Source organism: Nelusetta ayraudi, unplaced genomic scaffold (assembly GCF_046127955.1).
Source record: "Nelusetta ayraudi isolate G7.1 ecotype Tasmania unplaced genomic scaffold, CSIRO-AGI_Nayr_v1 ptg000027l, whole genome shotgun sequence".
Lineage (NCBI taxonomy): Eukaryota > Metazoa > Chordata > Actinopteri > Tetraodontiformes > Monacanthidae > Nelusetta > Nelusetta ayraudi.
Window position 1 is genome coordinate 2,072,670 of NW_027466077.1, and position 14,257 is coordinate 2,086,926.

The following is a 14,257-nucleotide window of genomic DNA, read 5'->3' on the forward strand; positions in this document are numbered from 1 at the left end:
ATGAATGTTGCTGGACGTTCACAAGTCACTTGTCGCCCTTCGATAGCTCAGTTGGTAGAGCGGAGGACTGTAGAGTTGCTAACAGGAATCCTTAGGTCGCTGGTTCAAATCCGGCTCGAAGGACTGCGTTTTTGATTGGTTCCTGTCCTCACCAAATAATAAATGTTGCTGGACGTTCACAAGTGACTTCTCGCCCTTCGATAGCTCAGTTGGTAGAGCGGAGGACTGTAGAGTTGCTAACAGGAATCCTTAGGTCGCTGGTTCAAATCCGGCTCGAAGGACTGAATTTTTGATTGGTTCCTGTCCTCACCAAATAATGAATGTTGCTGGACGTTCACAAGTGACTTCTCGCCCTTCGATCGCTCAGTTGGTAGAGCGGTGGACTGTAGAGTTGCTAACAGGAATCCTTAGGTAACTGGTTCAAATCCGGCTCGAAGGACTGCGTTTTTTGATTGGTTCCTGTCCTCACCAAATAATAAATGTTGCTGGACGTTCACAAGTGACTTCTCACCCTTCGATAGCTCAGTTGGTAGAGCGGAGGACTGTAGAGAAGCTAACAGGAATCCTTTGGTCGCTCGTTCAAATCCGGCTCGAAGTACTGAATTTTTGATTGGTTCCTGTCCTCACCAAATAATAAATGTTGCTGGACGTTCACAAGTGACTTGTCGCCCTTCGATAGCTCAGTTGGTAGAGCGGAGGACTGTAGAGTTGCTAACAGGAATCCTTAGGTCGCTGGTTCAAATCTGGCTCGAAGGACTGAGTTTTTGATTTGTTCCTGATCTCAGTGATGAAACTTGCTGGACGTTCACAAGCGACTTCTCGCCCTTCGATAGCTCAGTTGGTAGAGCGGAGCACTGTAGAGAAGCTAACAGGAATCCTTAGGTCGCTGGTTCAAATCTGGCTCGAAGGACTGAGTTTTTGATTGGTTCCTGTCCTAACCAAATAATGAATGTTGCTGGACGTTCACAAGTGACTTCTCGCCCTTCGATCGCTCAGTTGGTAGAGCGGTGGACTGTAGAGTTGCTAACAGGAATCCTTAGGTAACTGGTTCAAATCCGGCTCGAAGGACTGCGTTTTTTGATTGGTTCCTGTCCTCACCGAATAATAAATGTTGCTGGACGTTCACAAGTGACTTCTCGCCCTTCGATAGCTCAGTTGGTAGAGCGGAGGACTGTAGAGTTGCTAACAGGAATCCTTAGGTCGCTGGTTCAAATCCGGCTCAAAGGACTGAGTTTTAGATTTGTTCCTGATCTCAGTAATGAAACTTGCTGGACGTTCACCAGTTATGGCTCGCCCTTCGATAGCTCAGTTGGTAGAGCGGAGCACTGCAGAGAAGCTAACAGGAATCCTTAGGTCGCTGGCTCGAAGGACTGAGTTTTTGATTTGTTCCTGATCTCAGTGATGAAACTTGCTGGACGTTCACAAATGACTTCTCGCCCTTCGATAGCTCAGTTGGTAGAGCGGAGGACTGTAGAGTTGCTAACAGGAATCCTTAGGTCGCTGGTTCAAATCCGGCTCGAAGGACTGCGTTTTTGATTGGTTCCTGTCCTCACCAAATAATAAATGTTGCTGGACGTTCACAAGTGACTTCTCGCCCTTCGATAGCTCAGTTGGTAGAGCGGAGGACTGTAGAGTTGCTAACAGGAATCCTTAGGTCGCTGGTTCAAATCCGGCTCGAAGGACTGAATTTTTGATTGGTTCCTGTCCTCACCAAATAATGAATGTTGCTGGACGTTCACAAGTGACTTCTCGCCCTTCGATCGCTCAGTTGGTAGAGCGGTGGACTGTAGAGTTGCTAACAGGAATCCTTAGGTAACTGGTTCAAATCCGGCTCGAAGGACTGTGTTTTTTGATTGGTTCCTGTCCTCACCAAATAATAAATGTTGCTGGACGTTCACAAGTGACTTCTCACCCTTCGATAGCTCAGTTGGTAGAGCGGAGGACTGTAGAGAAGCTAACAGGAATCCTTTGGTCGCTGGTTCAAATCCGGCTCGAAGTACTGAATTTTTGATTGGTTCCTGTCCTCACCAAATAATAAATGTTGCTGGACGTTCACAAGTGACTTGTCGCCCTTCGATAGCTCAGTTGGTAGAGCGGAGGACTGTAGAGTTGCTAACAGGAATCCTTAGGTCGCTGGTTCAAATCCGGCTCGAAGGACTGAGTTTTTGATTTGTTCCTGATCTCAGTGATGAAACTTGCTGGACGTTCACAAGCGACTTCTCGCCCTTCGATAGCTCAGTTGGTAGAGCGGTGGACTGTAGAGTTGCTAACAGGAATCCTTAGGTAACTGGTTCAAATCCGGCTCGAAGGACTGCGTTTTTTGATTGGTTCCTGTCCTCACCAAATAATAAATGTTGCTGGACGTTCACAAGTGACTTCTCGCCCTTCGATAGCTCAGTTGGTAGAGCGGAGGACTGTAGAGTTGCTAACAGGAATCCTTAGGTCGCTGGTTCAAATCCGGCTCAAAGGACTGAGTTTTAGATTTGTTCCTGATCTCAGTAATGAAACTTGCTGGACGTTCACCAGTTATGGCTCGCCCTTCGATAGCTCAGTTGGTAGAGCGGAGGACTGCAGAGAAGCTAACAGGAATCCTTAGGTCGCTGGCTCGAAGGACTGAGTTTTTGATTTGTTCCTGATCTCAGCGATGAAACTTGCTGGACGTTCACAAGCGACTTCTCGCCCTTCGATAGCTCAGTTGGTAGAGCGGAGGACTGTAGAGGCGCTAACAGGAATCCTTAGGTCGCTGGTTCAAATCCGGCTCGAAGGACTGAGTTCTTTGATTGGTTCCTGTCCTCACCAAATAATGACTGTTTGCTGGACGTTCACAAGTCACTTCTCGCCCTTCGATAGCTCCGTTGGTAGAGCGGAGGACTGTAGAGGCGCTAACAGGAATCCTTAGGTCGCTGGTTCAAATCCGGCTCGAAGGACTGCGTTTTTGATTGGTTCCTGTCCTCACCAAATAATGAATGTTGCTGGACGTTCACAAGTGACTTCTCGCCCTTTGATCGCTCAGTTGGTAGAGCGGAGGACTGTAGAGTTGCTAACAGGAATCCTTAGGTCGCTGGTTCAAATCCGGCTCGAAGGACTGAGTTTTTTGATTGGTTCCTGTCCTCACCAAATAATAAATGTTGCTGGACGTTCACAAGTGACTTCTCGCCCTTCGATAGCTCAGTTGGTAGAGCGGAGGACTGTAGAGTTGCTAACAGGAATCCTTAGGTCGCTGGTTCAAATCCGGCTCGAAGGACTGAATTTTTGATTGGTTCCTGTCCTCACCAAATAATGAATGTTGCTGGACGTTCACAAGTGACTTCTCGCCCTTTGATAGCTCAGTTGGTAGAGCGGAGGACTGTAGAGAAGCTAACAGGAATCCTTAGGTCGCTGGCTCGAAGGACTGAGTTTTTTATTTGTTCCTGATCTCAGTGATGAAACTTGCTGGACGTTCACAAGTGACTTCTCGCCCTTCGATAGCTCAGTTGGTAGAGCGGAGGACTGTAGAGGTGCTAACAGGAATCCTTAGGTCGCTGGTTCAAATCCGGCTCGAAGGACTGAGTTTTTTGATTGGTTCCTGTCCTCACCAAATAATGAATGTTGCTGGACGTTCACAAGTCACTTGTCGCCCTTCGATAGCTCAGTTGGTAGAGCGGAGGACTGTAGAGTTGCTAACAGGAATCCTTAGGTCGCTGGTTCAAATCCGGCTCGAAGGACTGCGTTTTTGATTGGTTCCTGTCCTCACCAAATAATAAATGTTGCTGGACGTTCACAAGTGACTTCTCGCCCTTCGATAGCTCAGTTGGTAGAGCGGAGGACTGTAGAGTTGCTAACAGGAATCCTTAGGTCGCTGGTTCAAATCCGGCTCGAAGGACTGAATTTTTGATTGGTTCCTGTCCTCACCAGATAATGAATGTTGCTGGACATTCACAAGTGACTTCTCACCCTTCGATAGCTCAGTTGGTAGAGCGGAGGACTGTAGAGTTGCTAACAGGAATCCTTAGGTCGCTGGTTCAAATCCGGCTCGAAGGACTGCGTTTTTGATCGGTTCCTGTCCTCACCAAATAATAAATGTTGCTGGACGTTCACAAGTGACTTCTCGCCCTTCGATAGCTCAGTTGGTAGAGCGGAGGACTGTAGAGTTGTTAACAGGAATCCTTAGGTCGCTGGTTCAAATCCGGCTCGAAGGACTGAATTTTTGATTTGTTCCTGATCTCAGTGATGAAACTTGCTGGACGTTCACAAGTGCCCTCTCGCCCTTCGATAGCTCAGTTGGTAGAGCGGAGGACTGTAGAGGCGCTAACAGGAATCCTTAGGTCGCTGGTTCAAATCCGGCTCGAAGGACCGAGTTTTTTGATTGGTTCCTGTCCTCACCAAATAATGAATGTTGCTGGACGTTCACAAGTCACTTGTCGCCCTTCGATAGCTCAGTTGGTTGAGCGGAGGACTGTAGAGAAGCTAACAGGAATCCTTACGTCGCTGGTTCAAATCTGGCGCGAAGGACTGAGTTTTTGATTGGTTCCTGTCCTCACCAAATAATGAATGTTACTGGACATTCACCAGTTATGGCTCGCCCTTCGATAGCTCAGTTGGTAGAGCGGAGGACTGTAGAGTTGCTAACAGCAATCCTTAGGTCGCTGGTTCAAATCCGGCTCGAAGAACTGAGTTTTAGATTTGTTCCTGATCTCAGTAATGAAACTTGCTGGACGTTCGCCAGTTATGGCTCGCCCATCGATAGCTCAGTTGGTAGAGCGGAGGACTGTGGAGAAGCTAACAGGAATCCTTACGTCGCTGGTTTAAATCTGGCGCGAAGGACTGAGTTTTTGATTGGTTCCTGTCCTCACCAAATAATGAATGTTACTGGACATTCACCAGTTATGGCTCGCCCTTCGATAGCTCAGTTGGTAGAGCGGAGGACTGTAGAGACGCTAACAGGAATCCTTAGGTCGCTGGTTCAAATCCGGCTCGAAGGACTGAGTTTTTGATTGGTTCCTGTCTTCACCAAATAATGAATGTTGCTGGACGTTCACAAGTGACTTCTCGCCCTTCGATAGCTCAGTTGGTAGAGCGGAGGACTGTAGAGTTGCTAACAGGAATCCTTAGGTCGCTGGTTCAAATCCGGCTCGAAGGACTGCGCTTTTGATTGGTTCCTGTCCTCACCAAATAATAAATGTTGCTGGACGTTCACAAGTGACTTCTCGCCCTTCGATAGCTCAGTTGGTTGAGCGGAGGACTGTAGAGTTGCTAACAGGAATCCTTAGGTCGCTGGTTCAAATCCGGCTCGAAGAACTGAGTTTTAGATTTGTTCCTGATCTCAGTAATGAAACTTGCTGGACGTTCACCAGTTATGGCTCGCCCTTCGATAGCTCAGTTGGTAGAGCGGAGGACTGTGGAGAAGCTAACAGGAATCCTTAGGTCGCTGGCTCGAAGGACTGAGTTTTTGATTTGTTCCTGATCTCAGTGATGAAACTTGCTGGACGTTCACAAGTGACTTCTCGCCCTTCGATAGCTCAGTTGGTAGAGCGGAGGACTGTAGAGGCGTTAACAGGTATCCTTAGGTCGCTGGTTCAAATCCGGCTCGAAGGACTGAGTTTTATTTTTTATTAAATACTTTATTTAATCATTTACACAATTTTCCGAACATAAAGATGCATAACAACCCGAACAGTTACCCCCTTCTCCTCCCCCTCCTCCCCCAAAGCAGGTTGGGACATAAAAAAAAAAAATTGGAAAAAAAAAGGTAAAGTGGAAGCTGTACACTGCAACGTCAATGAGTTTCTGTGGTCATCTATTACTGTTATAACGTTACACTAAGAAGAAATTAAAGACAAATAAGCATCAAAGGAAGATTGTAGTGTTGAGATTTGTGAGATGTCAAGAGGTCAACTGTTTGATATGATCAAGAAATGGTTGCCATATCTGATGGAATCTATCTGATTTTTCAGACAACTCGAACCACATTTTTTCTATATGCAAGGTGTGTGAAAGTCCAATGAGCCATATGTCAAACGTTGGAGCTATATCCTTGTTCCAGAGTTTCAAAATGCTTTTCTTCGCAATAACCATCCCAAATTGTACTGCTTGTCCCTTCCAGTGGCTCAGTGTCTCGAGCTGGTGAGACCAGCCAAGAATGCCTTTTTCTGGATCTGGGGGAAAATCATGTCCATAAACCTCAGAATAAAAATTTAATACCTCCCACCAGAATCTACTAAGTTTACTGCAAAACCAGAACATATTGGCCAATGTGCCATCGGCCTGTTTACATTTTACACATAGTGGTGAGGTGGATGGGAAAATGAATGTAGTTTGACACGTGAATAGTGAAGTCTGTGTACCTTATATTGAATTAACTGATGTCCTTGCCCGGACCTGGGACCTTTCTGTGTGGAGTTTGCATGTTCTGCCCGTGTCTGCGTGGGTTCTCTCCGGGTTCTCCGGCTTCCTCCCACACTCCAAAAACATGCATGTGAGGTCAATTGAACACTCTAAATTGTCCGTAGGTGTGCATGTGAGTGTGAATGGTTGTCTGTTTCTATGTGGCCCTGCGATGAACTGGCGACTTGTCCAGGGTGTCCCCTGCCTTCGCCCTAAGACAGCTGGGATAGGCTCCAGCAGACCCCCGTGACCCTGAGCTCGGGACTAAGCGGGTATGGAAAATGAATGAATGAATGAATGAATGATGTCCTAGGACTGAGTTTTTGATTGGTTCTTGTCCTCACCAAAGTAATGAAACTTGCTGGACATTCACAATTCCTTTCTTGCCCTTTGATAGCTCAGTTGGTAGAGCGGAGGACTGTAGAGGCGCTAACAGGAATCCTTAGGTCGCTGGTTCAAATCCGGCTCGAAGGACTGAGTTTTTGATTGGTTCCTGTCCTCACCAAAGTCATGAATGTTGCTGGATTTTGATTGGTTAACCTGAATATGCAACAAACATAGCTCAATATTATACAATTAGGTCACCCTCTAAAAATAATGGCTTAAGTCATTTTATACAAGTTTTTGGGAAAACTCAAAAAGAGATGTCTTGCATTATGATGATGATGAAGATGATTTAAGCCAAAAAAAAAAAATTTAAAAAAAAATTGTAAAAAAAAAAAAAAAAAAAAGACTTTGGCCATTCTTTTAATAGGGTGATGATAAATGACTTCATGTTACACGCATGCAAAATCGAATTACAAATAATAATAAAAAACCTCTATAAAGTAAATAAAAATCATGTGCCTCTTTTTTATTTGCCGCCTTCTGATTTCAATTTAAACAGCAACCTTTTTCCACGAGATAGTAATAAATTTAAAATCAATAAACCAACAAAGTATTAATGATAGTATCTTTCAATGAACATCCTGCCGTGATTGAACAGAGCATTCTGGGATTTGTAGTATCAGCGCTACATGTTTTGTATAATAGCGGCGGGCCAATTTTAATTATACTACGGGTCAAATTTGGCCCGCGGGCCACAGTTTGACACCAATACACCATCGAACACTGGCACCTGCTGGTGGATTTGGACAGTTACATCCTGCAATGACATCCCTGCGTCCTCCGTTGCTAGGTTATCATTCTTCAAGCCGACAACATCGCCGCTTGCCATCGTTATTAGGATCTTCCTCGTTCATTCGTTTGCTTTTAGTGAAAGTAGGCGCAGGTTTAAGTGTCACTGTCAACAACTCCTGTTGTGAAGAGCAGTTTACAAAAGGCGGTGGGCGTTGTCCACTTTGCTTCGCGACGCCTCAAATCGATACATGTCGCCCAAGTTAGCCTCGCTCGCTGCTAGCCAGAAAGCTAACTAAAGATGAGGGCGGTTTTCTGACGATGGTGACACACACATACAACGTTCCGGCGCTGTTTTGTCGCTATGAGCGTGAGTAACGAGTGTCTGGAGGGAGTGTATCACTGACCGGGCGATGTCCGCCCTGCCTCTGCAGCACTCCGGGGAGGGTCCAGCAGCTTGCTAACACCCCTGCCCGGCTAGCTGATGCCGATGACTGGCTCTTTCCTGGCGATTATCTGCAGGTAGGTGCACATGCCGTGGACAAACACCATCCCTTTGCATGCCACGATTATTTTTGCGTCACCTGCGTATTTATGATGTTTGATGATTCTTAAACGTGTGCAGCGGGAGGCACCATGGCCGGTAAGGTGAAGTGGGTGACAGACATTGAGAAATCAGTGCTCATCAACAACTTTGAGAAGAGGGAATGGATTCCAGTCACGGAAAACGAAGACTGGAATTTCTACTGGTAGGCTTCTCTGTCTTCATCAGACGTAATTTCTCTTTCTAATGTACTTTGCAGGCACTTTGGAGGAAGTAGTGGGGCAGAGGCAAAGTCTCAAGTGCATGTGATAAAATTAGAAATGACTGTAATAAGGAAGTCATAAGTACCTCCCACTGCTTCTTTACACGGACCTCAGAGGAGTCTAATAAGTTTCACACAGTCATAACCAGTAATGTAGTTGTTACTGCAAAAAAAACAACCACAACATTAAAAACAAACAAACAACCACACCATTTGTGACTATGTGCAGGATGAGCATCCAGACCATCAGAAACGTGTTCAGCGTGGACACTGGCTATCGTCTGTCAGACGACCAGATGGTCAACCACTTCCCCAACCACTACGAGCTGACCAGGAAAGATCTGATGATCAAGAACATTAAGCGCTACCGCAAGGAGCTGGAGAAGGAGAGTAGTCCGCTGGCTGAGAAGGATGAGAACGGGAAATATATTTACTTAGGTATCAATCAGGTGGCTGAAGAAAGTGGAGAAGGCGGCACACTTTTGAGTTTACCGTAATGGTTTGTGGCGTACATTTTGTGCAGATTTTGTTCCAGTGACGTTCATGCTTCCCGCCGACTACAACCTCTTCGTGGAGGAGTTCCGCAAGAACCCATCCAGCACGTGGATCATGAAGCCCTGTGGAAAGGCACAGGGCAAAGGCATCTTCCTCATCAACAAACTGTCCCAGATCAAGAAGTGGTCCAGGGACAGTCGTACCTCCACGTGAGTGACCGCCATATATATCATCAACTGATACGCAAATAATCACCTTCACTTACCTTTGGCATGGGGTTATGTGCCTTCAGGTTTGTAGCTGCAGCTAGTGGCAAAGAGGCGTATGTCATATCGCTGTACATCGACAACCCTCTGCTGATTGGTGGGAAGAAGTTTGACCTGCGTCTCTATGTCCTGGTGACCACATATCGGCCTCTCAAATGTTACATGTAAGCCCCCTTACTGGGCCCAGTCCACTGTTGATAATGTGTTTATAATCAAAAAACACTGCTTTATACAGCAAATCGCATTTTTATTTATTTTATATTTTTATTTCATTTTACTTTTTTTTTATTTTGGTTCTCAGGTACAAGCTCGGCTTTTGCAGGTTCTGCACAGTCAAGTACACCCCCAGCACCAGTGAACTGGACAACATGTTTGTTCACCTCACTAATGTGGCCATCCAGAAACATGGGGTGAGTCTGTGTTTTGCCCCTTTAACATTAAAGATAAGAAAGACAATATGAGAGCTGCAGGTATTTTCATACTTTCCGTACTTGTCACACTGATTTGGAACTTTGCTGCAATCTCAAAAGCTTGTGTTCCGTTTTTGAAATGCAGGACGACTACAACCATGTCCACGGAGGCAAGTGGACAGTCAGTAACCTTAGACTGTACCTGGAAAGCACCAGAGGGAAGGAGGTGACCAGCCGCCTGTTTGACCAGATCCATTGGATCGTGGTGCAGTCACTGAAGGCTGTCGCTGTGAGTATAGGCCGAGTGAGCACAGGCTGAGTGAGCACACACAAACAATTGGGGGGGGTCCTGTGTCCCTTCGATAGCTCAGTTGGTACAGCGGAGGACTGTAGAGGTGCTAACAGGAATCCTTAGGTCGCTGGTTCAAATCCGGCTCGAAGGAAGCCTTTTTTTTCTTTTTTTTTCGTCGTCCAAAAGCAATTTAACACTTGATTTTCTGTGAGTAAATATAAATTTATCTGACAAGAGTGACCTGTTCCAAACAAAGGACTGACTTTTCAAATTAGGCAGTTCTGCTGTAGTGTCAGCCATATCCGCAGGTTTTGTGATAACATTTTCCCCAACCAGAGCAGATAAAAATGAGACGACACAGCATGAATATTTTCACAGCATTATGCGACTGATTAACCTCAAGGACAACCAGTGGATTTCTCACTGTATTTGTAAGCCCATCTGTTTCCCCTCTGGATCTTGGTTTCTCTTTTTCAATCTGTGACATGAAGGTAAAATTTAGGAAACCCGAGCAACAATAATGTGCTGGGTGACTGTAGACATATGTTTGCATAATACATCTGTCTCCTTACTTCTATATAGCTACAGTTGTCTCCCCCTACCAAATAATTAAATAAATAAAAAACCCACAATCATTCACATCTGTTCACTCAACTTGATGCATGCTTCCTTTTTATTTTAAGTGGCTTACTCACTTTGTGTGTCGGGCTTCGACATCCAGGGCAGCTCAGCACATCCACACATTGGCACACAGTAGTTTTAAATCAGGGGCTTCATGAATTTGAAGTTCCCGTCATATCACAGCCGCCCACGGTGAACGGCTGCTTCCTCTTTCTGAGTCCGTCTCCTTTGTTTCTCTCCGCCAGCCTGTGATGAACAATGACAAGCATTGCTTCGAGTGTTACGGGTATGACATCATCATCGACGACAAGCTAAAGCCATGGCTTATTGAGGTGAGAGGCTCAATGGGTCAGATTATTACCCGAATGCACACTGTTTACACACCTGACATGCCCTGCCATGCTTTCCATGATTACAGGGTGATTGGTTTTGTTAAATGAGAGGCAACTTGAAATGTGCTTAAGGTTGAACCTTGCGTTGTGTACCTTTGGTCTTCATATGTGTGCTGCAGTTGCACTTAAGCACATAAAACAAAGCAACATAGCTGGATAACCACTCTTCCCCAGCTAGATTCAAAAGATAGCATCCAGTCATCACTTGGTGCTGAACTCATTTTGACAGGTGTTCTTCCAGTTGCTGGGTTTCCAGGCTAGGTCTGTGCTATTTCTGCTAGGAGACACCAATCTGATCTATTTTCGGGTGACATGAACGTGGTTTCAGGACATTAATGGTCCTCAGTGAGGAACAGAAAAGACATGTGCCACAAAGCTAGTCAGGGAATGTTTCCCTTGTTCATTATTTCTGCAGGTAAGTTGTCAAGCCCTGCTTTTGTCCGAAAATGTTGTCTTTTTCTCAAACGGCCCACCACTCCAGGTCAATGCCTCCCCCTCGCTGACGTCCAGCACAGCCAATGACCGTATCCTGAAGTACAACCTCATCAACGACACCCTCAACATCGTCACTCCCAACGGGGAGATCCCAGACTGCCGCTGGAATCGCAGCCCTCCCCGAGAGGCCCTAGGCAACTATCAAGTCCTGTAAGTTTTTCGAGATGAAAATTTCATTCAAACTCACCAAATAAAATGTTTTTTTATTCCTGCTGCCAGACCTTTACCAAACATGTGACACATTGTGACACTGGCCACGAGCACTGCAGGTAGTGTAGTGTAGTGTAGTGTAGTGTAGTGAGTGTACTGCACTGTACTGAGAGTTCACTAATTTTCTCACCCTTCGATAGCTCAGTTGGTAGAGCGGAGGACTGTAGAGGTGCTAACAGGTATCCTTAGGTCGCTGGTTCAAATCCGGCTCGAAGGATTGAGTTTTTGATTGGTTCCTGTTCTCCTCAAAGTAATTAATGTTGCTGGATGTTGACGTGTGGCTTCTCACCCTTCGATAGCTCAGTCGGTAGAGTGGAGGTGTTAACAGGAATCCTTAGGTTGCTGCTGGTTTAACTCTGGTTTAAAGGACTCCCTTTTTGGTTGGTTCCTGTCCTCACCAAAGTAATGAATGTTGCTGGACTTTCAGTTGCCGTTTCCTGTCCTTCGATAGCTCAGTTGGTAGAGCGGAGGACTGTAGAGATACCCCACCCGGTTATCCTTAGGTCGCTGGTTCAAATCCGGCTCGAAGGAAAATTTTTTAGCCATGAAACTCTCTGTGTGACCATTGCTGCATTATACTTTTCATCCTTCACTTTGTTTCTTGTTAGATAAAATTAATCTATGCCTTGGTGTGCCTGACATTCCCGTTTCGCCTCTAAAAAGATGGCAATATAATTCCTTCGAGCCGGATTTGAACCAGCGACCTAAGGATAACTGGGTGGGGTACCTCTACAGTCCTCCGCTCTACCAACTGAGCTATCGAAGGGACACATGTGGTCTGTGTCTGTGTGTGACTGGGCTCTGTGTCGCAGGCAGCAGCGTACTGTTTGCATAAAGCCGATTATTTACGCTCCAAAGTCCATGTAAAAAAGTGGAATAAAACCCACAATTTCGTCTCATTTTCTGTGTGTGTGTGTGTGTGTGTGTTTGTGTGTGTGCGCGCGCATTCGCGCATGTGTCACCAGGTACGATGAGGAGCAGGCACAGAGCGAAAATGCTGAGCGTGACCTGCGGAGCCGCTCAGGTCAGTCCCTGGGGTCAAAGGCCGGCAAGGGGGGTGCAGGAGTTCGCCCGGTTGCTGCCACCTGGAAATGAGCTGCTACTGCAAAGTTAAAGGGGCAATTCTGGGTAAAAGAAAAGAAAAAAGAAAAAAAGGATTTATTTTTTTTGTTTCATGACTCTCCACTTTGGACAGACTGAGGGCTCCGGGGACTGACTGCTCTCCAGAGATAATAAATTACAAAAATGTGGAAATGTTTCTGGCTGTTTGTATGAACGAATAAGGTAAAATAAGAGACACTATGGCTGCGAGACTAAGGGTCATATCCAGCCTCACATATCTCAACAGCAGCAGCAGTAGTTCCCATCCCGGCCCAAGCTCTATATTAAGAAGAGGAAGAGCTCTCCAAAGTAAAGGAAGTCATTGTTCGATAACATTTCAAAATAACATTTTTGGACGTCAAGGGTTATGGCAGAAGAAAGAAAAAACCCAAATGCATTCTGTCCATCACTGGATACTAAATGCAACACGAACGCTGAGGATGACAACCTGAACTATGCATGATAACTGAATCCAGTCATGTGATATAAGCAATGAAGAGAGAAGACTTGTAAAGAAATTAAAGGATTTCCCGTCTGGCAGTTCATAGGCTTAATTCAAAGTAAAATAATGTATTTATTTGAATCCTAAAATAGAATTTAATAATGTTTTATAAGTGCATTATCGTTGGGGGGGGGGGGTAATTATGCTAATTATGCTAAATTAGCATGCACTTTACTTTTTCATGCTCGCTTGAATATTTGCATTGATGTCATATGCTGTGCACATAGCTTTTATCTGTTCCTGTCTGTATGTGCTGCTTCACACTATCAAGTTATTTTAAAATGGTAAATGGACTGCATTTATATAGCGCTTTTCCACGGTACCCCATAGCGCTTTACAAAGGCCTCTCGCTCACCCATTCACACACAAATGGGTGGCTGCTGCCATGCAAGGCGAGCGGGATTTGAACCGCCAACCTTTCGGTCATTGGACAACCCGCTCTACCTCCTTATTATTGTCATTTCAAGGGTCACGAGGAATTGTTTGTTCTCTGTTTTCAGTTCGGGTTAATGTGTCTGATCAAGACTCTGTGCTCAAGAACCTGTTTATTTTCTCCAAAGCAGGAATCTTACTTTAACTATCATAAACCTGTTCTGGCTTGTGAAGATAAAATTTAGAGAAAAAAAATACTACTGATTGAAAGACAGGCATCTTGCATTCACTCTTTTCTTCTCCATATACTTCACATCTGGTATTGGTTTTTTTGTTTGTTGTTTTTTTGTCTTTTGAGTTTACATTCATCAGAAGTCAGTCCTTCAAAAGACAGCCAACTGTTTGTTCTATATGTATCAGACGTCTGCATGGCACTGGAACTTGGCTTTAAAAGATCTGATACGCCCTTGACCACCGCCGTCCTGGTGTTTCTACTTTAACTAGCGGATGGTTACTTTTTGTAGTCTCAGCTTGTCAACGTTTGTACACTACTAACAGGAAGTATTTGATTTGTGTAACACTCCAACCTTGTTCCGATACAGAGACAAAATTCACTGAAGGTCGTTGTGTATTAAAATGTAAAAGCAAAGTTAAGAAAGTTGAGTTTCTATAGGGCTTCTCTCTCTTTTTTAATTGTGCAGGGCTTTGTTGTCTTGCAAAAAAGTTTTTCTTCTTCATTTCAAAGTAAGGGTAAAAAGGAAACAAATGTTATGATAAGGGAGGAAGTGGTTATTAAACTTTTACAAAATCTGATTA

General features: G+C 45.1%; 1 protein-coding gene and 32 non-coding genes across 33 annotated transcripts; 32 read left to right on the forward strand and 1 right to left on the reverse strand.

Moving 5' to 3' along the window:
- The first annotated feature begins 36 nt into the window (after positions 1-36).
- On the forward strand, positions 37-123 carry trnay-gua (transfer RNA tyrosine (anticodon GUA)). The gene is given in 2 exon segments: positions 37-73; positions 88-123. It is a non-coding gene; the product is annotated as a tRNA-Tyr (tRNA).
- A 71-nt stretch (positions 124-194) lies between these two features.
- trnay-gua (transfer RNA tyrosine (anticodon GUA)) lies at positions 195-281 on the forward strand. Its single transcript is given in 2 exon segments — positions 195-231; positions 246-281. It is a non-coding gene; the product is annotated as a tRNA-Tyr (tRNA).
- A 230-nt stretch (positions 282-511) lies between these two features.
- On the forward strand, positions 512-598 carry trnay-gua (transfer RNA tyrosine (anticodon GUA)). Its single transcript is given in 2 exon segments — positions 512-548; positions 563-598. It is a non-coding gene; the product is annotated as a tRNA-Tyr (tRNA).
- Positions 599-669: 71 nt separating this feature from the next.
- trnay-gua (transfer RNA tyrosine (anticodon GUA)) lies at positions 670-756 on the forward strand. Its single transcript is given in 2 exon segments — positions 670-706; positions 721-756. It is a non-coding gene; the product is annotated as a tRNA-Tyr (tRNA).
- A 67-nt stretch (positions 757-823) lies between these two features.
- Positions 824-910, forward strand: trnay-gua (transfer RNA tyrosine (anticodon GUA)). The gene is given in 2 exon segments: positions 824-860; positions 875-910. It is a non-coding gene; the product is annotated as a tRNA-Tyr (tRNA).
- Positions 911-1,140: 230 nt separating this feature from the next.
- On the forward strand, positions 1,141-1,227 carry trnay-gua (transfer RNA tyrosine (anticodon GUA)). Its single transcript is given in 2 exon segments — positions 1,141-1,177; positions 1,192-1,227. It is a non-coding gene; the product is annotated as a tRNA-Tyr (tRNA).
- Positions 1,228-1,437: 210 nt separating this feature from the next.
- Positions 1,438-1,524, forward strand: trnay-gua (transfer RNA tyrosine (anticodon GUA)). The gene is given in 2 exon segments: positions 1,438-1,474; positions 1,489-1,524. It is a non-coding gene; the product is annotated as a tRNA-Tyr (tRNA).
- Positions 1,525-1,595: 71 nt separating this feature from the next.
- On the forward strand, positions 1,596-1,682 carry trnay-gua (transfer RNA tyrosine (anticodon GUA)). Its single transcript is given in 2 exon segments — positions 1,596-1,632; positions 1,647-1,682. It is a non-coding gene; the product is annotated as a tRNA-Tyr (tRNA).
- A 230-nt stretch (positions 1,683-1,912) lies between these two features.
- trnay-gua (transfer RNA tyrosine (anticodon GUA)) lies at positions 1,913-1,999 on the forward strand. Its single transcript is given in 2 exon segments — positions 1,913-1,949; positions 1,964-1,999. It is a non-coding gene; the product is annotated as a tRNA-Tyr (tRNA).
- Positions 2,000-2,070: 71 nt separating this feature from the next.
- On the forward strand, positions 2,071-2,157 carry trnay-gua (transfer RNA tyrosine (anticodon GUA)). The gene is given in 2 exon segments: positions 2,071-2,107; positions 2,122-2,157. It is a non-coding gene; the product is annotated as a tRNA-Tyr (tRNA).
- Positions 2,158-2,224: 67 nt separating this feature from the next.
- Positions 2,225-2,311, forward strand: trnay-gua (transfer RNA tyrosine (anticodon GUA)). Its single transcript is given in 2 exon segments — positions 2,225-2,261; positions 2,276-2,311. It is a non-coding gene; the product is annotated as a tRNA-Tyr (tRNA).
- Positions 2,312-2,383: 72 nt separating this feature from the next.
- trnay-gua (transfer RNA tyrosine (anticodon GUA)) lies at positions 2,384-2,470 on the forward strand. The gene is given in 2 exon segments: positions 2,384-2,420; positions 2,435-2,470. It is a non-coding gene; the product is annotated as a tRNA-Tyr (tRNA).
- A 210-nt stretch (positions 2,471-2,680) lies between these two features.
- Positions 2,681-2,767, forward strand: trnay-gua (transfer RNA tyrosine (anticodon GUA)). The gene is given in 2 exon segments: positions 2,681-2,717; positions 2,732-2,767. It is a non-coding gene; the product is annotated as a tRNA-Tyr (tRNA).
- A 73-nt stretch (positions 2,768-2,840) lies between these two features.
- Positions 2,841-2,927, forward strand: trnay-gua (transfer RNA tyrosine (anticodon GUA)). Its single transcript is given in 2 exon segments — positions 2,841-2,877; positions 2,892-2,927. It is a non-coding gene; the product is annotated as a tRNA-Tyr (tRNA).
- Positions 2,928-2,998: 71 nt separating this feature from the next.
- Positions 2,999-3,085, forward strand: trnay-gua (transfer RNA tyrosine (anticodon GUA)). Its single transcript is given in 2 exon segments — positions 2,999-3,035; positions 3,050-3,085. It is a non-coding gene; the product is annotated as a tRNA-Tyr (tRNA).
- A 72-nt stretch (positions 3,086-3,157) lies between these two features.
- trnay-gua (transfer RNA tyrosine (anticodon GUA)) lies at positions 3,158-3,244 on the forward strand. The gene is given in 2 exon segments: positions 3,158-3,194; positions 3,209-3,244. It is a non-coding gene; the product is annotated as a tRNA-Tyr (tRNA).
- Positions 3,245-3,458: 214 nt separating this feature from the next.
- trnay-gua (transfer RNA tyrosine (anticodon GUA)) lies at positions 3,459-3,545 on the forward strand. Its single transcript is given in 2 exon segments — positions 3,459-3,495; positions 3,510-3,545. It is a non-coding gene; the product is annotated as a tRNA-Tyr (tRNA).
- Positions 3,546-3,617: 72 nt separating this feature from the next.
- trnay-gua (transfer RNA tyrosine (anticodon GUA)) lies at positions 3,618-3,704 on the forward strand. Its single transcript is given in 2 exon segments — positions 3,618-3,654; positions 3,669-3,704. It is a non-coding gene; the product is annotated as a tRNA-Tyr (tRNA).
- Positions 3,705-3,775: 71 nt separating this feature from the next.
- On the forward strand, positions 3,776-3,862 carry trnay-gua (transfer RNA tyrosine (anticodon GUA)). The gene is given in 2 exon segments: positions 3,776-3,812; positions 3,827-3,862. It is a non-coding gene; the product is annotated as a tRNA-Tyr (tRNA).
- Positions 3,863-3,933: 71 nt separating this feature from the next.
- trnay-gua (transfer RNA tyrosine (anticodon GUA)) lies at positions 3,934-4,020 on the forward strand. The gene is given in 2 exon segments: positions 3,934-3,970; positions 3,985-4,020. It is a non-coding gene; the product is annotated as a tRNA-Tyr (tRNA).
- Positions 4,021-4,091: 71 nt separating this feature from the next.
- On the forward strand, positions 4,092-4,178 carry trnay-gua (transfer RNA tyrosine (anticodon GUA)). The gene is given in 2 exon segments: positions 4,092-4,128; positions 4,143-4,178. It is a non-coding gene; the product is annotated as a tRNA-Tyr (tRNA).
- Positions 4,179-4,245: 67 nt separating this feature from the next.
- Positions 4,246-4,332, forward strand: trnay-gua (transfer RNA tyrosine (anticodon GUA)). Its single transcript is given in 2 exon segments — positions 4,246-4,282; positions 4,297-4,332. It is a non-coding gene; the product is annotated as a tRNA-Tyr (tRNA).
- Positions 4,333-4,562: 230 nt separating this feature from the next.
- Positions 4,563-4,649, forward strand: trnay-gua (transfer RNA tyrosine (anticodon GUA)). Its single transcript is given in 2 exon segments — positions 4,563-4,599; positions 4,614-4,649. It is a non-coding gene; the product is annotated as a tRNA-Tyr (tRNA).
- A 225-nt stretch (positions 4,650-4,874) lies between these two features.
- trnay-gua (transfer RNA tyrosine (anticodon GUA)) lies at positions 4,875-4,961 on the forward strand. Its single transcript is given in 2 exon segments — positions 4,875-4,911; positions 4,926-4,961. It is a non-coding gene; the product is annotated as a tRNA-Tyr (tRNA).
- A 71-nt stretch (positions 4,962-5,032) lies between these two features.
- On the forward strand, positions 5,033-5,119 carry trnay-gua (transfer RNA tyrosine (anticodon GUA)). Its single transcript is given in 2 exon segments — positions 5,033-5,069; positions 5,084-5,119. It is a non-coding gene; the product is annotated as a tRNA-Tyr (tRNA).
- Positions 5,120-5,190: 71 nt separating this feature from the next.
- trnay-gua (transfer RNA tyrosine (anticodon GUA)) lies at positions 5,191-5,277 on the forward strand. Its single transcript is given in 2 exon segments — positions 5,191-5,227; positions 5,242-5,277. It is a non-coding gene; the product is annotated as a tRNA-Tyr (tRNA).
- A 210-nt stretch (positions 5,278-5,487) lies between these two features.
- trnay-gua (transfer RNA tyrosine (anticodon GUA)) lies at positions 5,488-5,574 on the forward strand. The gene is given in 2 exon segments: positions 5,488-5,524; positions 5,539-5,574. It is a non-coding gene; the product is annotated as a tRNA-Tyr (tRNA).
- A 1,176-nt stretch (positions 5,575-6,750) lies between these two features.
- On the forward strand, positions 6,751-6,837 carry trnay-gua (transfer RNA tyrosine (anticodon GUA)). The gene is given in 2 exon segments: positions 6,751-6,787; positions 6,802-6,837. It is a non-coding gene; the product is annotated as a tRNA-Tyr (tRNA).
- A 571-nt stretch (positions 6,838-7,408) lies between these two features.
- On the forward strand, positions 7,409-14,254 carry ttll1 (tubulin tyrosine ligase-like family, member 1). The gene is made up of 10 exons (XM_076030078.1): positions 7,409-8,001; positions 8,105-8,228; positions 8,515-8,723; positions 8,809-8,989; positions 9,073-9,210; positions 9,348-9,456; positions 9,602-9,745; positions 10,615-10,701; positions 11,243-11,406; positions 12,432-14,254. The coding sequence occupies exons 2-10, from the start codon at positions 8,116-8,118 to the stop codon at positions 12,559-12,561; spliced, it is 1,275 nt and encodes a 424-aa protein (XP_075886193.1). The 5' UTR covers positions 7,409-8,001; positions 8,105-8,115; the 3' UTR covers positions 12,562-14,254.
- On the forward strand, positions 9,813-9,899 carry trnay-gua (transfer RNA tyrosine (anticodon GUA)). Its single transcript is given in 2 exon segments — positions 9,813-9,849; positions 9,864-9,899. It is a non-coding gene; the product is annotated as a tRNA-Tyr (tRNA).
- On the forward strand, positions 11,597-11,683 carry trnay-gua (transfer RNA tyrosine (anticodon GUA)). Its single transcript is given in 2 exon segments — positions 11,597-11,633; positions 11,648-11,683. It is a non-coding gene; the product is annotated as a tRNA-Tyr (tRNA).
- On the forward strand, positions 11,908-11,997 carry trnay-gua (transfer RNA tyrosine (anticodon GUA)). The gene is given in 2 exon segments: positions 11,908-11,944; positions 11,962-11,997. It is a non-coding gene; the product is annotated as a tRNA-Tyr (tRNA).
- On the reverse strand, positions 12,143-12,232 carry trnay-gua (transfer RNA tyrosine (anticodon GUA)). The gene is given in 2 exon segments: positions 12,143-12,178; positions 12,196-12,232. It is a non-coding gene; the product is annotated as a tRNA-Tyr (tRNA).
- Positions 14,255-14,257: the final 3 nt, after the last annotated feature.